A 16,036-nucleotide genomic window follows, 5' to 3' on the forward strand; every position below is an offset into this window, starting at 1 on the left:
TATAACTTTGATGCACATAAAAAACAGCTGCTTGTTTAAGTGAAAATACATTATTAGTGCAAAAAAACCCATCAAAGTTGTGAACTTGTAAAGTATTTTGTCTAGTGTCAATTATATCGTCAATTATATCGTTATCGCAAATTTTCAAATGTATATCGTGATAAATATTTTTGGTCATATCGCCCTGCTCTAGTTGTAGCCATGCAGCTAATCTTACTGTTTGCGTGTTGTGGGCAAGAAGCCAACCATCTCCATAGCCAGCTGCAGCCGCTCAAAGTCGTGTTTTAGATCTTCTCCTTCCACTGTGAAGCAGTCCTGCTGGTGTCAGGTGGAAACACACAAAAACAGAGGAACACATAATCACTACAAAGCACATAAATTCAACAAAAACAAGATTCTTTATATTGTATCTGTTATTAAAGTGTGTACCTGAAGCTAAAAGACAGCACGCTGTCTTTTTGTGACACTAAGCAGGGTTTCCCCACAGAACTTCTAATATAAAATGTGCCCGATTTCCTCAAATTATCAAAGAAAGTTGCAAAATAACACTGAACCCCGAGTCAAAAATAACAAGACCTCAGCTCTCCTGATGAGATTTATTTTAAGTGCTTTTTCTAAAAATGCAATTAAAATAATTATGAATTATTGCAGTTTTCTAACCTATGTGCAAAAAGTCAAAGATTAAAATATTAGATATTTGTGTCTTACTAATGTGCTGTATTTATAAACTTATTGGACACTTCATCAGGTACACCAGTTCAACTACTTGTAAAAACAGCCAATAACAAAGCAGCAATTCAATAAATCAAAATGCAACAGAAACTTAATTTTTATGTAAGTGCCTTCGAACGCAGCATGACTGTTGCTGCATAATAATAAAAAAAAAACTGCTGCTCTATTGGGATTTTAGTACAGAATCATCTCTAGGGTTACAGAGAATGGTCAGAAAAGAAAATATCCATTGAGCAGCATTTTTCTGTGCCAAAATGTTGATGCTAGCCATGACAGAAAAAAGGCCAGACCGAGCATCACGTCGAGCATTGAAGCAGATGAGGTTTAGCAGCAAAAGACCACCCCTATGAAATAGAAAATAATGGCAGCAGCCAGTTTAACCCTTAGCCTCCTAGTAAATGCACCTATGGTATAAATTTGAAACTCCTGCGTAACTTCATTCTCAAATTATCAGATTCATAAGATCTTCAGAAAATGTAACCTCTGACCCCTGAACTTGAGGCCGAGGTTACTCAGATTCGAACTCGTCTGAGATTTTCAGTAGTAGTCCTATTTCTCTTCATTCTCGAGTTCTCACATGCGCAAACTTGGGTGTCCATCTCGCCCGGCCTCCTGCCTGCCCGCCCAGCAGGGTGACGACAATATCTCATCAGCCTTTTATAGCCTCCCTCAAGTTGAATCTTGTGTCTTTAGATTCATAAGTCAAGTCTAACATGAGTTTATGTGACACATGGCAGTTAATTATGAGAAAAGCACATTCACTGGGTTGGACCACAATGTAGAAACTGAACTTTAAACTGTTTTATAATCATGGTCATCAGACTCAGCTAAGCAACTAACAGCAATTATTTATAGAAACTGCACATTCCTTTGTGTAATGAATGTAAAAAAAAAAAAAAAATACAGTTTACATGGTTTATTTCAGCTGTTGAAGGGGGAAACCCTGCGAAGTGAACACGAGTACATTCCTGTGTAATCATGAGCCATCGCACAGTGTTTGAAAGTGTTTTAACAATTAATGAGTAAAGCAAAGGAATGAGCAGCGTGAGGATGTGTACGTATACAATCATAGCGTGTGTGTTTGTCTCTTCGAGCCCTCCAGTCAGTCGGCGTGTCTCTGCTCCAGCAGCGAGCCTCTCTCAGGCACATAATTAGCACATACCACAGTGACCGGCCGGCGAGAGAAGACACAGGAACCCATAATCCACACTCTGGATCTGCCTCTTGTACCCTTTACCATTCAACGCTCATCTGCTTCTCCATTGTTTTCCTTTGGCTTCGAACTTGTCAGGAACTGCAGAGCCAACAATCAGCGCATTTCTACAGTGAGCTTCTCCAATTGCAACAAAGGGGTTTTGAGGCTTCTCGAGCTACATCGAGACCCAGGAAAAGCCAGTTTTCAAATTGCCGGGTATGTTTTAAATCGGCGCCAAACAGCACAATGTGATACGTTGAAGGAAGTTGAGAAAATAAAGAGATCAATTTTGGCAATTGCAATGGAATACTTGGGTTGAAAACCAAAACCTTAGCTCGTGGTGCTCAGACAAAAGTCGAGAAAAGAACAAGGGATTGTTGAGTGCAGTAAAGTGATGATTAAGAAACAATCTGTTCTTACTTATTTTAAACAAAGAGTCTATTTTCACTTCAGAGCTTGAAATTGTAATTTCAGGCCAGTTGCAACACTTCTGGTGCATTAAATCAAGCCGGGAACCCTGCTGACTGTGCACATGAAGCTTTTTAACAGATCGCTCGAGGATTCTGTTAAAACCGAACGTGCGTCCAGTCAAGGCTTTCCTGTTATTTACCATGACTTTAGTGAAGATTTATGCCATGGACCAGCCAAGCAAAAAACATCAGCATGCCAACCCATCTCTAGACATTCCACACAGCCAAAAACTAGAGACACCCAAACAAGCGCAAAATGCAAACCAGCAGCCACCGAGACCCAGAACCAAACACCAGACTGCACACATCAAATGCAAACATCCAGAAAATGTTTGGTCTTTAGGATCTTTAGTTAAATACTCAGATTTTTCATTCACATTCATTGTTTAAGTGGTATTTTTAGCCCCAGACGCTGCATCTGGAATCTGTATACACTTGTCACTGCTCAAAGTGCGTCTCTATTTACTGCAGCACACATTGACCAGTGGTAGAGGTCAGAGGCCAAACAGGCCCAGAGGGTTGGTCAGGTCATCAGGCAGCTGTCAAAAGCTGCCACTCTTTCTGTGTGTGTGTAGACACTGACATCATCTCCTTGGGTGGTGGGGTCTCTCATGAGGTCATTCAATGACCTCTGGGAGAGACAGTGTGTCAGCAAACAGTGAGATGGGAGGATTGTGCGAGAAAGTAATAACAGAAAGGAGCCATTTACTAAAGCAAAGCTTCAAAGTAATAGATCATAACGAAAAAGACAGTCAGCTTCTCTAAGTATTTGGACTTTGGCACATTTTTTGTAACATTACCTCTGTATACTGCCACATTCTTTTCTTGGTTTCATTACCATGCAAAGAATTCTGCGATCATGCACTTTAGTCCGTTGTGGGCTTTCAGCACTTTTGTTACTGCTGAGCTGGCCGGTGCAGTCACTGTTCGTGAAGTTTGTTATGTTTTTCTGATTTGTTTTATTTTGGGGTTTTTTCCTGGCTAATGACCAGGAAAAAATCACTGACATTCAAAGGTCCAAATGACCAGCTACCTAACGCTAGATTAACACTTGGAATTAACTACAGATCTTTTATCTGCTTCATGAAATAAAGAGGGAACAGGCCATGAAACCGCTTTTCAGTCAATTTTCCAGTTTCCCTTTGCAATTTCTGCCTCTGAAAATGGGGGACTATGAATAAAAATGGCTGTAATTCCTAAACAGTTACTACAAAACTTTGGTTAAACCCTTGAGTTAAGTCCAAACTTCAATCACATGTTGATAGTTTGTTGTAAAATTGGTGATGGTGTACAGAGGTTAGGGCCTAACAGTATGCCTTTTTGCTTTCCTTGCAAAAAATATAATAAAAGAAAGAAATCAAATTAAAAACAGTCTAATAAATCTAAGATTAAAAAAGCTACACTTAAGTGAAACCAATTTCATGGAAGATTGCTAACTGGTCCAGTTCAGCAACAACTTCATAGTTTCACACCTGGCTTCTTGGATCCTTGTAGGATCTTGTGTTTGCACCAATTTCTTGAAAATCCAATGGCCTCAGAAGCATAGCACAGTAATTAATGTGGCTTCATAACATTTACATTTACGGTAAATGGTGCAAATGATGCAGAGACACAGCATGAATCAAATGAAGAGAGGAACACAAATCGTATCTTAAAAACCTCACCAGAAATTTCTCAAACCACTCCTGCAGCAAAAGCCACATGTTCAGCATGACTTAAATGATTCTTCTTATAAGCAGTTGTTAAGTATGCTACCTCAGCCAAGGAGCTTATGTTTCTGGTGTTTGAGCTTATGGTTGACAAAAAGCCTTAAAACTAAAGTATGATTCGTAATGTGGTGTGTATTGTCAACATGTACAAAGTACAGTAAGACTTAAAATATGTCACGTTTTACCTCTGACCTAACCTTCAAGGTCAACAGTTTGATCTGAAGTTCAAAGTAATAATAATGTTACCTAGAGCTATATTTACAACAATGTTTCTTACTGCCATTGTTTGTACTGACAACATACAGGCATGCAGGTAATAATATATGGGGATTGTAAACATCACGTTATTTTATCATGACTTTGTTATGGGCGTGCAGTAACAGATTATAGCCGTTTAAAGACAAAAACAAGTATATATGTGTGCTATCGCTGTACTTTATGTTGTCAAATGCCTCCAGGCAAGATATGAAGTAAAGGATATTCTGCAGGTGTGATATGAGAAAAGTCCATTAGCTTGTAAGATTAATAGGGATTCACAATGCCAATGAGAGCTTTTTAGAGAATACTCAAAATATTTGTTTTCATTCATAGCAAAAAGAAATGTTTCAGAGCTAAAAAACAAAGAGTTGAAAAAGCCAAAGTCAAGAGTGAAATACAGTAAGTCCACAGGTCGTATTTATAACTGACCAACTCTCATGTCAAGTGTTTGCTCGCCAGCAAAGTCTAAGTAACATAATCTCCCATTAGGAGATACAGGGGCCTTTAAACAAACACAACAAATCCCACTGACCAAACATTACTCACTTCAGGTGGAGGCTGGAAAGACAGCGGGCAGGCTCAGAGACCAATGAAACAGCAAAAACACACACAAACACACATAAAACGGACCACACAGCTAGAGGGAAGTTTCAGGATGTGAAACTAATTGACCACTGCTCAAGCTGACTAATAGACTTAGGAGTATTTTACCAATTGTTCAGGTTAGCGCTTGCCCTATCTTTAATGTTACCGCGAAGCATGAAATTATGTTAAATTTACATCCTAGTCAACATACTTGAAGGCCCTCACCACAAATGCTTATTTAACATTGATGAAAAGTGTTGCTGCTGCAAGTCTGCTTCTCGTTTTGAACATGGTTACTAGTATATTTGGATCAGCGACACTTTTGAGTGCTTGAAGGTTCTTCTTACTCCTTTCCCTCCTTACTGTGGTAAGCAATCAATGCTATCAATATCAGTTTTTGTGGCTCTGTGATAACAAACCAAAACTGCAAAACTTCTGTCATACTCACATTAAGATCCTGAACCTTCCCTTTAAAGATGGTAGTGTCGAATTTGTCACCTATTCCCCAAAAGCAAAGCACGCAAAAGCCAAAGGACAAGTTTAAAGGGATGCCTTATTGTCCGAATACTGTTAATCAGCATGTCGTCACCCATCTTTTTTTTTTTTAACGAGAGAAAAAGATTCATTTACTTTGAAAAACAGGCAAAAACCTTGAGTTACTGGACAAAGTACAAAGAGCAAAAGTCTTGAGACGGAACAGCCAAATACAGTCAAAAGACTACACTAAGGAATCCCTTTAAACATTTTAGAGCACAACCGGCGGAGGTCAGTCCAGGTCGCCTCCATCTTTTTCACTGAAAGCGGGCGGGTGTGGAAAGCCAAGAAAGAACAAGACTAAGACTGGCACCAAAAACCCAGTGTACCACGACACACCCATGGACACAGACGTACACAAACAGCTTGTCATCCACACGATACTGACCAGCTCACTCTCATAGTAATTGTCCCAGTAGAGTTTGTGCGATTTCTTTGTCATCTGGAAGTAAGGCAGAGCGGGTTAAGAAGGCTTGAGTTACACATACGTACAGTATGAAAATGCAATCTTTAAAAAGACTGAGGAAGCAATGACGCATACTGTTAAGATGTGAGGAGAGAAAAAGAATCTCACGAAAACAGACACACATCCACAGAGTCACGAAAATGAAACCCCGATGACCTCATCAGGGTTTGGCATTGGAAAAAAACACACCATCTGTGGTGCAAAAATAGTTAGATATTTTATGTAAGTAAAAGTAGTGGCAAATATTAATTAATTAAAATTTTGAAAGCGTTTCCTATCTAAATTAAAACTACTACAATACTATCATTACACAACTGGATAAATGCTGTTGATTCCTTAATGTTATAGTTGTGTTTTTAATCATTTTGCTTTTTTTTTTAAAATTCAGACTGGTTAAGTTAGTGATTTATTTTAAGTTATCCTAAACATTAACTTTAAGCTTAAATCTGTACCACACTGCAACACCTTCTAATGTGTAAATCACAATCAGTAAAGGAATTAGTAACTAAAGCTATAAGCAGAAATTAATCCATTGTGCAAGTGTCAAAAACACCCTTCCTAACATTGGGACAGTGTATCCGATGTCCCTGTGTTGCCATTTTCCCCATACCATCATAACATTGTCATTTGCAGTGATCATCGTGGACGAACAAACTACGCTGTGATGTCTTAGCCTTGACATCACAACATGGCAGAAAAAGGGAAGAAAATGCCTGTTTATATAAAACTCTCTTCTAAAACAAAAAGTAAACAAGTGTTTTCTTTAATAATTAGCAGTGTAGCAAATATATTACTGAGTAAGGTTTGCTATAAGCTAAATTTACTCATGTTAGCATCAGCTAACTTCTTGGCTAATGCCAACTAATTGTTCAGATAAAGTGATTGGTCAGTTGCAATGCTGATCCTGGACCAGCATTGTTATGATGATATAGGAACAATACCAACACAGGGATATCGGATAGACCACTGGAACTCAATAGTTTAGATTTGTGAAGTCTTAAAGTTATGAAATGTTGCTGCTTTGACTGACACGTGCTAAGACATACAGAACAGACGTAGCCACCACGATGTAACTCAGTGGTAAATGAAGTCTAGTTAGGAAGCCTTGAGCTGAGGAACAAGACTCACCAAACAAGACCGGCTAGCAGCAGATTGTTAGCTGATGACAATATCCTGGATCGCTTTCCGTTCTGATTCTGACAATGACCATAAAATTTACCAATTAAATCCACAAAATTAACTTTGTGTTCTGCTCAATACGACCTGGAACTAGCAATTCTGCACACTAAAGGTTTCCTCGTAGGCGTCTTATAAGGAAACCAGTGGTGTTTTTGCAAGCAGAGGACACATCCCTTTCTGGCCACTGAAAGAACTGATGTTTAAGGCACTTTCACATTGGCTTCAGTCAGCAGATCTACACACTCAAAATCACAGTAAGTTAAGTGCACTGTATAGTAAAGAGGGGGCACAGCTTTGAAGTATTTGAGTAAATGTACTTCAGTCAAATCCACTGAGAAACACAGAGTAACACAAAGAGCTAAGTACGGACAATCGCTCTGCTCTTTTGTGACATCGGCGTGTGTGTAAGTGCGCACGACTACACGACTGCCGGCAGCCTCTGCGTGAGTCCTCGTCAGCGCCAGACTGAGTCGTGAGTTTTGCAGTTGCCATGGAAACAGAGCTGCAAAGTAAGCTGGCAGCTAACAAGAGGGGGTTGTTGTTGCTGTTGTCGTTGGGGAGATTAAAGAGAACGGGGGAGAAAATTTTTATTTTTTGGGCAGATGAGGAGAGAGAATCTTTTTTTCATCTTTCCAGTGTGCTGCCTTCATGGCATGAGGGAATATGAATCCTCACACATCAGCTGCCAAAACACACAGATGTACTGCAAAAGATACACACGTATGTGGGCTTTTGGCATGTGACCAGGCATGTATGCTCACTCGGCCGCACATACATGTGAGAAAAAGAGTTGAATTTCTGGCAGTCAAAGATATGTATGTGTCCCAGTTGAGTTAAGTGAGTAAATAAGATCCAGCAGAGATTTTTCAGCTTTACTAATCAATAATAACTTAACCCGGTTTTCATTTGGGATGAATATTTGCTTTTTTTTATGAATCATTTACATAAAATTAAAGCATTAAAGTTTTCTTCACATGCCAAAAATGCATTTACTGTGCTGTTAACGCCGTTCCATTTTTTTGCCCTACATCTTTTAAAAAAGGCTTTGACGTGCATCGGTTAACATGTTATCAGTTTAAAATCTTCTGATTTTTTTGTAGACTCAAGCATCCCTGCTATAATGATTGTGTCTTCATTTGTAACTCATTATCTCATCTGGAAATTGTTTATATCTGAATTTTTGTTGTTTTAAATTAGAGGTCCGGATATATCTGATCATGTCTGATAATAAATACATCCTGACAAAGTCTACAGACATATTTCTGTCTATAGTGCTATAGTACTGCATTAGGCTACGGTAAATTAGGATTTGTGGATAATCCTTCCTTAAGTGAGGAAGGTTACTTGATGGTCATGTTAGATATTTATATTTCATAGTTGTATCATTTTGATGGGCTGTTTATGTGTAATTTAAAAAAAATGTCTTTTAATTTTTTCCCAAAATGCCATCAGTTATATTATTATTTTAATATAAGATCACACATTTTACTGATCACACTGGTACATACTATTTACTACATGTAAACTGAATATAGCAGGCAATGAGATATTCTAAAACCAATGTTGGTTTCCATTGGCAATGATTTGCATTAAACCACAAGCACGTGCTCACTCCATCCTTATTCGTGCCTCACTGATGACTGTCTAAGTTGGACATATATGATTGGTTGTTTTACGTAAGCTGTTTAAAATGTTCACTGTAACCTGTTTGGTGATTAACCAAATTAAGGCCTTTATCCAAAGCTTATCAGTCAAATTAATAAAGCTGTTTCTTCACAAGTGCTGCTGGAGCTTTAATCGATTCATATTTTAACCAACAGAAACTGGATTTGAATGACTTGCCAGATAATAACATATAATACAATAACGTGAAGCTTTTCTAGAAAGCAGCACCTACTTTGCTATTTGTATCTATGTTTGGGCGTGTGTGTTTTTGTGTGCCGACCTGGTTGAGGTAGTGATATTCCTCAGGTTTGAGCAGGTGGAAGGCCTTCCTCTCCTCTTCACTGGCTCCAGCCAACAGGTAGTAAAACACATGGTAGTTCCTACAGAAACACACGAAACACATTAGAGGACTGATGTCAAACTTCTTTATATTTTTCGTAGGTCACATCCAGCTCACTTTGATCTTAAGTGGGCCAGACTGGAGGAAATCCCATTTCTGTCAGTGTAAAGAAGTTTAACTGTATGTTTAATCCCTTGGATACCTCAGTATGAGAAAAAGAAGTGATTTTTCAACAGTATATGTCAGTTTTTGCACATGATAAAGAATTGCTGCTGATATAAATGTGCTTAAACTGTAAAAAATACATGTGTAAAATTACAGAAAAAGCCTGACTGTCCTGTAGTTTTAAAACAGCAAGATTTTGTTAATTATTATTTAACTGTGGACACGGTTTACAAAAATAGAAATGTCTGTAGTAAATACTGAAAAGAAGCAAGAATTTTTCTTTGTTTTAAGTGTTTATCTATTACTTGATTACAGTGAAAATACAGTTAAAAGTCAAAAATTTATGCCCTCCTTTATATTTTCCAAACGCATCCAGTGGGCCGGATTGGAGTTCTGGCCAGGCCGATTCCGAGCCCTGGGCCTTATGTTTGATACTCCTGAGTTAGACGGTGAAAAAAAAAAAAAAAAAGATTTTTTTTTTCTTGTATTAATTTCTTTTAAATTTCCTCAGAGGTGAACTAAGGACAGCAGCTTTCATATCTCCCCGCTGTGCCGAAACGGCCCCTGAGGAGGAGACTCCTTTCGCGTTATCTGCGGAACATTTCTTAAAACAAACCTGCAACATGTAACAGATAAGTCACCCCTCTGACCCGGCGGTCTCACATTTCAAGACAAACAAAGCGGCAGTGTGGTGTGTGGGCTCAAGGTAATGAGTTGTGATTAACCGTGACAAAGGCTGGGGCTTTGGCCAGTGTGCTGAGAGGTAATTCTATTACAGCTGGAAACGAGTTTCCCTTCTCTGCAGAGGGACACTTACTGTTTGATGGAGTGGTGGAAACTTATAAAACCCACGGAGGATATTAAAGACTCTCAACCCGTAAGCTCACGTTTTCTATCATCGCACCTCTCAAATAAAAGATGCTATTACATAATCTCTACATCAGATTCTAAAATATTGCAATATTTTACTCTGAGCTTCATGAACTGCATATATACAGGTTTGGTAAATAATACATGGACTTGGCAGTAATGAGTTATCCAGATGAATCCAGATAAAGTTGCTTAATGAATCCAGCCGTTACAGGGCAAAGGTTACTCGTCATTTGCCCTGAACGCAACCGTAACACAAAAGTGAAACAAATGCACTCAACCCCAAATTATTCTTTCTGACCTTCCACAAAGAACTGCTTTACAACCTTTTTTTTTGCCACAGAGTTTTTCCGCATCTTCACACTAACCGCTGACCAGAATACAGTATCAAATAGCAAACCTCGTGATCGACTGCTTTCAGTCTTTTTGGGTTTGTATTTTTGTAAGACCAGAAAAGCAGAGTTCATGTAGGTAAGGTACCATGGCTTTGCCCAGAAAACTTATGTAATCCATCAGGCTCTCATTCAAATACACCAATGAATGACTTGGCCTGAATGAAGTAGTGAAACATAAATGGGTGGCTATCAGCTGAACACTGTATTAAGTATTAAATCTTTGGATTAAGTTCATTTGTGATTCCACACAAAAGATTCCAGGGTGCATGTCTCCCAAATCATCTTCTGGTTCCACAGAAGAAAGGCCTGATTATTCAAGATTGTGTATGAGAGGAGAAGAATTTTAAATTCAGTTCTGAATTTAACCGGCAGGAAAAAGAAAATAATATTGGAGAAATAGGGTCTCTCATTCAATGCGTTAGACAACATAAAACAGGGGCAACTTATAAGATAACAACAATAACAAAAAATAACCACAAGCAAAAACAGTATCCACACTTGGGATTTGCGTGACGGCTCTTGAATGCAGTAAAGCCCCCTCCCTTGTAGTTTCTGTCTTCCCTTCCATCAAAGTGCAGAGTCATTAAGCCCCAACAGTATCCCTGGAAAGTTCAGCTAGTTCACTCCCTAGTGCTTTTTCCTCTCCAGTGGGATCGTACAAAGGCAACCTGCCACTGAACCGACTTTAAGATTTAAGATAGTTTGCAGTTTATCATCCTTCTCTCCCACCTCTGTGGTTCAAGGACGAACCATCTGGGAGGTCCTGACTTTAGTTTCTATCCTATCAATATGGCCGCCAGAGCCTGTCATCAGGATGAAACAAAAACCCCAGACCAGTCAGGTTTAGAGCGATTAGATGACTGTTGGACAGTTCCCCTCCTCCCCACGCATGAAGCTATTATGCTGGTGGGATCAGTGGCTTTTTTTTACTGTCACCTGGGAGCGATATGATGAACTGTTAGGGTGTGTCTCTGTGTTACCTGAGACAAGTGAAGCTATTTATAGGATGTGGGTGCAGGTGGAGACACGTGCATGTGCGTGCATATGCCCAACGTCAGGTAGATGAGTTCTTCATACACATGTGAGTGTGTTTATACATATAAAAAGTAAAAATAGACAGTTTTACACTGTTATACTGGACAGAAAATATGACTCCTTATGTAATATCTCAAAATCTGTATCACAGTATTTGTCCCATTCTGTGTCAATAAATGCCTAAACTCAGAGGAAAACCTGAGAGTTAAACAAAGGCCAGAGGTTTCAGTCAGATGGCCACCTGATATATCCTTGCAGGGGAAATGAAGACTATTTCAGCATTGAGTTTCTTAGACAAAGAGCATGTGAGCGAAAAGATACGCATTTAACATCTTATCTTTCAGGCAAGTGGAAGTGTCTCAGTGTTTCAAGTATCATATTTAGATTATTTATGGCTGCACCACTTCTAGCTGCGCTTATTGAGGTTCGTTATTTTCACCTTTTAGAAATGTTCACAGGAAAAATTGGATTTCCGTTAAAGGTGGAGTCAAAGTTAAACAGATTATTTTTGATGGATTTTAAATCCACACAAAGCAAAGACTTGGATCCTTTCTGATTAACAAGATGTTATTTACATTCAAAAGCATGAGAGCTGCTGCTGAGTCATTCTAGGTGTGATAAAACAGCGATCCATACTGATGAAACAATGTGGAAAGTGAGCCAAGTACTGCAGATGACAAATCTTCTAATGATGTCTGTATGGGTTAATCCAGCAAAAAAAGAAGAAGAAAAAACAAACAAACAAACAATATGTGATCTGCACTCACCTCTCATTGTGCTCCTGGTACACCAGACGTGATTTCTCCAGCAGGTACTTCTCTACGTACGCGCTGGAAATAAACATAAATGCAGCTGCACTAAGTCATAAGAGTAATTTAAGAACAAGCTGCTGTAATTATGATCAGAAATGAACAATGTTTCAATATCACATGGACACTGAATGTGCTTTTTCTTGCCATACTCATCATAAACAGGGCGTTTTAACAGATTAGCAGACAATAGGAAGAGGTAAGAGGTATAATTATCTGAATTGTGGTTTTTAATAGTTTGTCAAATGAGAATTTACATAATCACACGTCAATAATGGCTGAATGTTGTTTTTTGTAGCTTACATGTTAATAAATCATAGCACAATATTAAGAGATAAATAAAGGTAATAATAATAATAATATACATAAATCGTAGGCATTATTCTGCTATTATATCTGTTACTAAATTATATTCATTTTTATAACACCTTTAAAAACAAAAGCTGTTGACCAAAAGTGACAGACAAAAATAAGAAAACAAAACAAAACAAATTTTTGATTAAAAAAACCCCCAAAAAACGAGTAAAACAACATGAAATGTGTATCTAGTAGAGCTGGAACGATATATTGATTTTTAAGACTGATAACAATATTTGGTGATTCTATTCAATTCAATTCAGTTTTATTTATACAGGGCCAAATTACAACAACAGTCGCCTCAAGGAGCTTTATATTGTAAGGTAGACCCTACAATAATACATACAGAGAAAAAAGCCAAAAATCATTTGACCCCCTATGAGCAAGCACTTGGGCGACAGTCGGAAGGAAAAACTCCCTTTTAACAGGAAGAAACCTCCTCCTCAGGCTCAGGGAGGGGCGGGGCCACCTGCCGTGACCGGTTTGGGTGAGAGAAGGAAAACAGGATAAAAAACATGCTGTGGAAGAGAGCCAGAGGTTAATAACAAGTAATGATTTGATGCAGAGACGTCTATTAACACATGGTGAGCAGTGTTGGTCAAGTCACCTGAAAAAAGTAATCAGTAACTAATTACTGATTACTTCCCCAAGAAAGCAATCCTGTTACTTTACTGATAACTTATTTTCAAAAGTAATTAATTACTTAGTTACTTTTTAAAAATACGATTTACAACCTGAATAGGTGATAAAGCAATAGATCTTTCAGCCCAATTCTACTTTTTCTGCATAATCCATCATATAAAATGTAATCAAATGGAAAGGTCTCTTTTTAAAACTTGTTTTATTAGTTTTAATCTTTTAACTTTATGCATCAAGCAAAAATTAAATTATATGCAACATTCTCTGACTGGAAGAAATTTGTTTGACATTTAAACCTATTTTCTGCACATTCCAGCACATAAAATAAAATAATTTTTTGTGTTTACACTCAGTCTTTCAAATAAATGCAAGTGAAACACAGCAGAAAATAAATAAAATCAAAGACTCAGCAGTCCTGTTGCTCTATTTTCACCTGTATAGCAGGAGTGGGGCAGGCGGAGGTTTGCCCTGGTGCAGGTGTGCCGCAGCGGTCAGTGGAAGAATCCGCGAGTTTGTCTGTGAATTTCCCATTCCGTGGTAGCGCACTCGGTGCTTGCTCGGAAGTTTAGGGGTTTTTTTTCGCTGTAAAAAGAAGTTTTCTTCCCACGCAGTGAGCAGCGGACGCTAATGTTTTTGTCACTTTTTATGGAATCAAACTCAAAGTAAGGTCAGTACTTCCACGCTTTAAACGCTGCACGCTCATACTCTCTCCCGCACTCGTTATATTATCCATTTTTGATCTGCACACAGCTGTTGCCACGAACGTCTCACTCGCTTACGTCATTGTCATGAGACACTCTTGCAAAAAAAATCACGGTTTTAGTAACGCAGTAACGCAGCGTGCTTACGGGAAAGTAACAGTAATCTAATTACCTTTTTTGCAATAGTAATCCCTTACTTTACTCGTTACTTGAAAAAAGTAATCGGATTACAGTAGCGCATTACTTGTAACGCATTACTGCCCATCTCTGATGGTGAGCGAGAAAGGTGATTGAAGAAGAAATGCTCAATGCATCATGGGAATCCCCCGACTCTGCTCGGATCAGCTCGTTGTTTTGTTTGTGGTGTTCCAAGCACACGTTGCCAACAGCTAAGTTGCAGAGTGCCCTCTGTCTCATAAATGCCGATAAACTGGCAAATAACATCGGTCCAGCTCTAGTATATGGCTTCTATAGATGTGCTTTATATGTCAGCATGCATCTCTCACCCCCGGACTGTGCCACTCTCCTGATAGTTGACCTGGATGAACTTCCCAAAGCGGCTGGAGTTGTTGTTATGGGCCGTCTTAGCATTCCCAAAGGCCTGAAGAGAAAACAGAAAGGATTACATATCAGCACGCACAGGTACAAGGTGCTGGCAAGCTATGATTAACAGTTTACACCTGTAAGATAAACCAAGTATCAACAGGTTAGGGTTAGCATTCAGATTTCAGTAGACTTTACATCTACCAGCAAGCTCTGAAGAAAAGTAAAAATAATATGTTGAAATATGTTGATATATGAAGGGAAAGCTACCAATCACAGCACTGTAACAGAGGCCATGAGGCACAGGAAGGGGCCTGCAAAAGGGGCACACACACAAATACACAAACACGCAGTTAAAACTCACAGTCAGACACGTCAGTCACGCACTAAACTGCCAAATTCCTCTGAAGGCAAACACTGCAACACTGAAAACAGACACAGTCACTGCTTGTGGGAGTCTGTGGGCATTTCTGCTAACACACACACACACACACACACACACACACACACACACACACACACACACACACACACACACATAGAGAGAAACTATCATTAGAGACCCCTGGAGGACTCATTCAGGTTCTCATTAGCAGTCTGATGGGCAACGCTGGGTTGGTTAGTTAGGCAGAGGAGAGGAGAGGCAACAGGAGAGGCAACAAGGAAAGGGAATACACCACAGAGATACAAAGGAAAGGGAGGGACAAGAAAGAAGACAGAGCTCAGAGATAAAACAAAACAAAACAAAAAAGACCAAAAGAGTATGAAGAAGGGATGATCATCTGTGAGAGAGGACATGATGAAAAGAGAAAAAAAGGGAAAAACTAAGTGAAAAGTGAAAAAAGAAGGAAACAAGCCCACAGATAAAGATATGGCAGGAAATAAGGAGATTTTTAAGAGAGGATAAAGTGGTAGCAACGGTAAATTTTCCGGCTGATGCAATCAGTATTTTGGAGCGATGATAAATTACTATATAAAAGCCAGCAGAGTAAAAGGGTGGGGGAGAAGGGGAGTGGCGGAGAACGGTGTGGGCGTCGGATAATTGATTGTGGCTTCTGGGTGAATACTACAGCTCAGGAATAACACGGTTAATAAAAAATAAAACCCTGCTTCAGAATCAGGCTTTGATCTCTGTGATGATTCATTTAAAAACAGAACTTGACACACATTCAGCGAGCCAACCGGGACAAAGCAGCCCGAAGAAAGAAGCAACAAAACAAGGTTTAAGTAAGGTTGATGTCGTTCCCTTCTTTTTCCAGGCCTTTCACTTTCATACTAAGCAACAGCTTCCCCTGCACATCCATCTTTTAGACCCCTGTTGGTCTTTAATGTGTGCCAGTCTTGCAGTGGTTGACACACAATGGTAACTACCAAAAAAAACTAAAAGGA

The 16,036-nt window shown here is 39.0% G+C and overlaps 1 protein-coding gene across 7 annotated transcripts in view; it reads right to left on the reverse strand.

The window, feature by feature from the left end:
- The window catches only part of LOC134631158 (unconventional myosin-IXa-like), a 150,914-nt gene that overhangs the window by 60,954 nt on the left and 73,924 nt on the right, over window positions 1-16,036 (reverse strand). For 4 of the 7 annotated variants that reach the window (XM_063479197.1, XM_063479196.1, XM_063479198.1 and 1 more), the window contains exons 3-7: window positions 14,611-14,705; window positions 12,366-12,428; window positions 9,074-9,173; window positions 5,872-5,925; window positions 218-318 (exon numbers count right to left, since the gene is read on the reverse strand). In XM_063479197.1, coding sequence (XP_063335267.1) covers window positions 218-318; window positions 5,872-5,925; window positions 9,074-9,173; window positions 12,366-12,428; window positions 14,611-14,705 — 413 coding nt within the window. The remainder of the gene's footprint in view (window positions 1-217; window positions 319-5,871; window positions 5,926-9,073; window positions 9,174-12,365; window positions 12,429-14,610; window positions 14,706-16,036) is intronic. The other 3 variants (XM_063479194.1, XM_063479200.1, XM_063479199.1) reach the window with 3 other exon arrangements.

This window comes from Pelmatolapia mariae, linkage group LG7, assembly GCF_036321145.2.
Source record: "Pelmatolapia mariae isolate MD_Pm_ZW linkage group LG7, Pm_UMD_F_2, whole genome shotgun sequence".
Classification (NCBI taxonomy): Eukaryota; Metazoa; Chordata; class Actinopteri; order Cichliformes; family Cichlidae; genus Pelmatolapia; species Pelmatolapia mariae.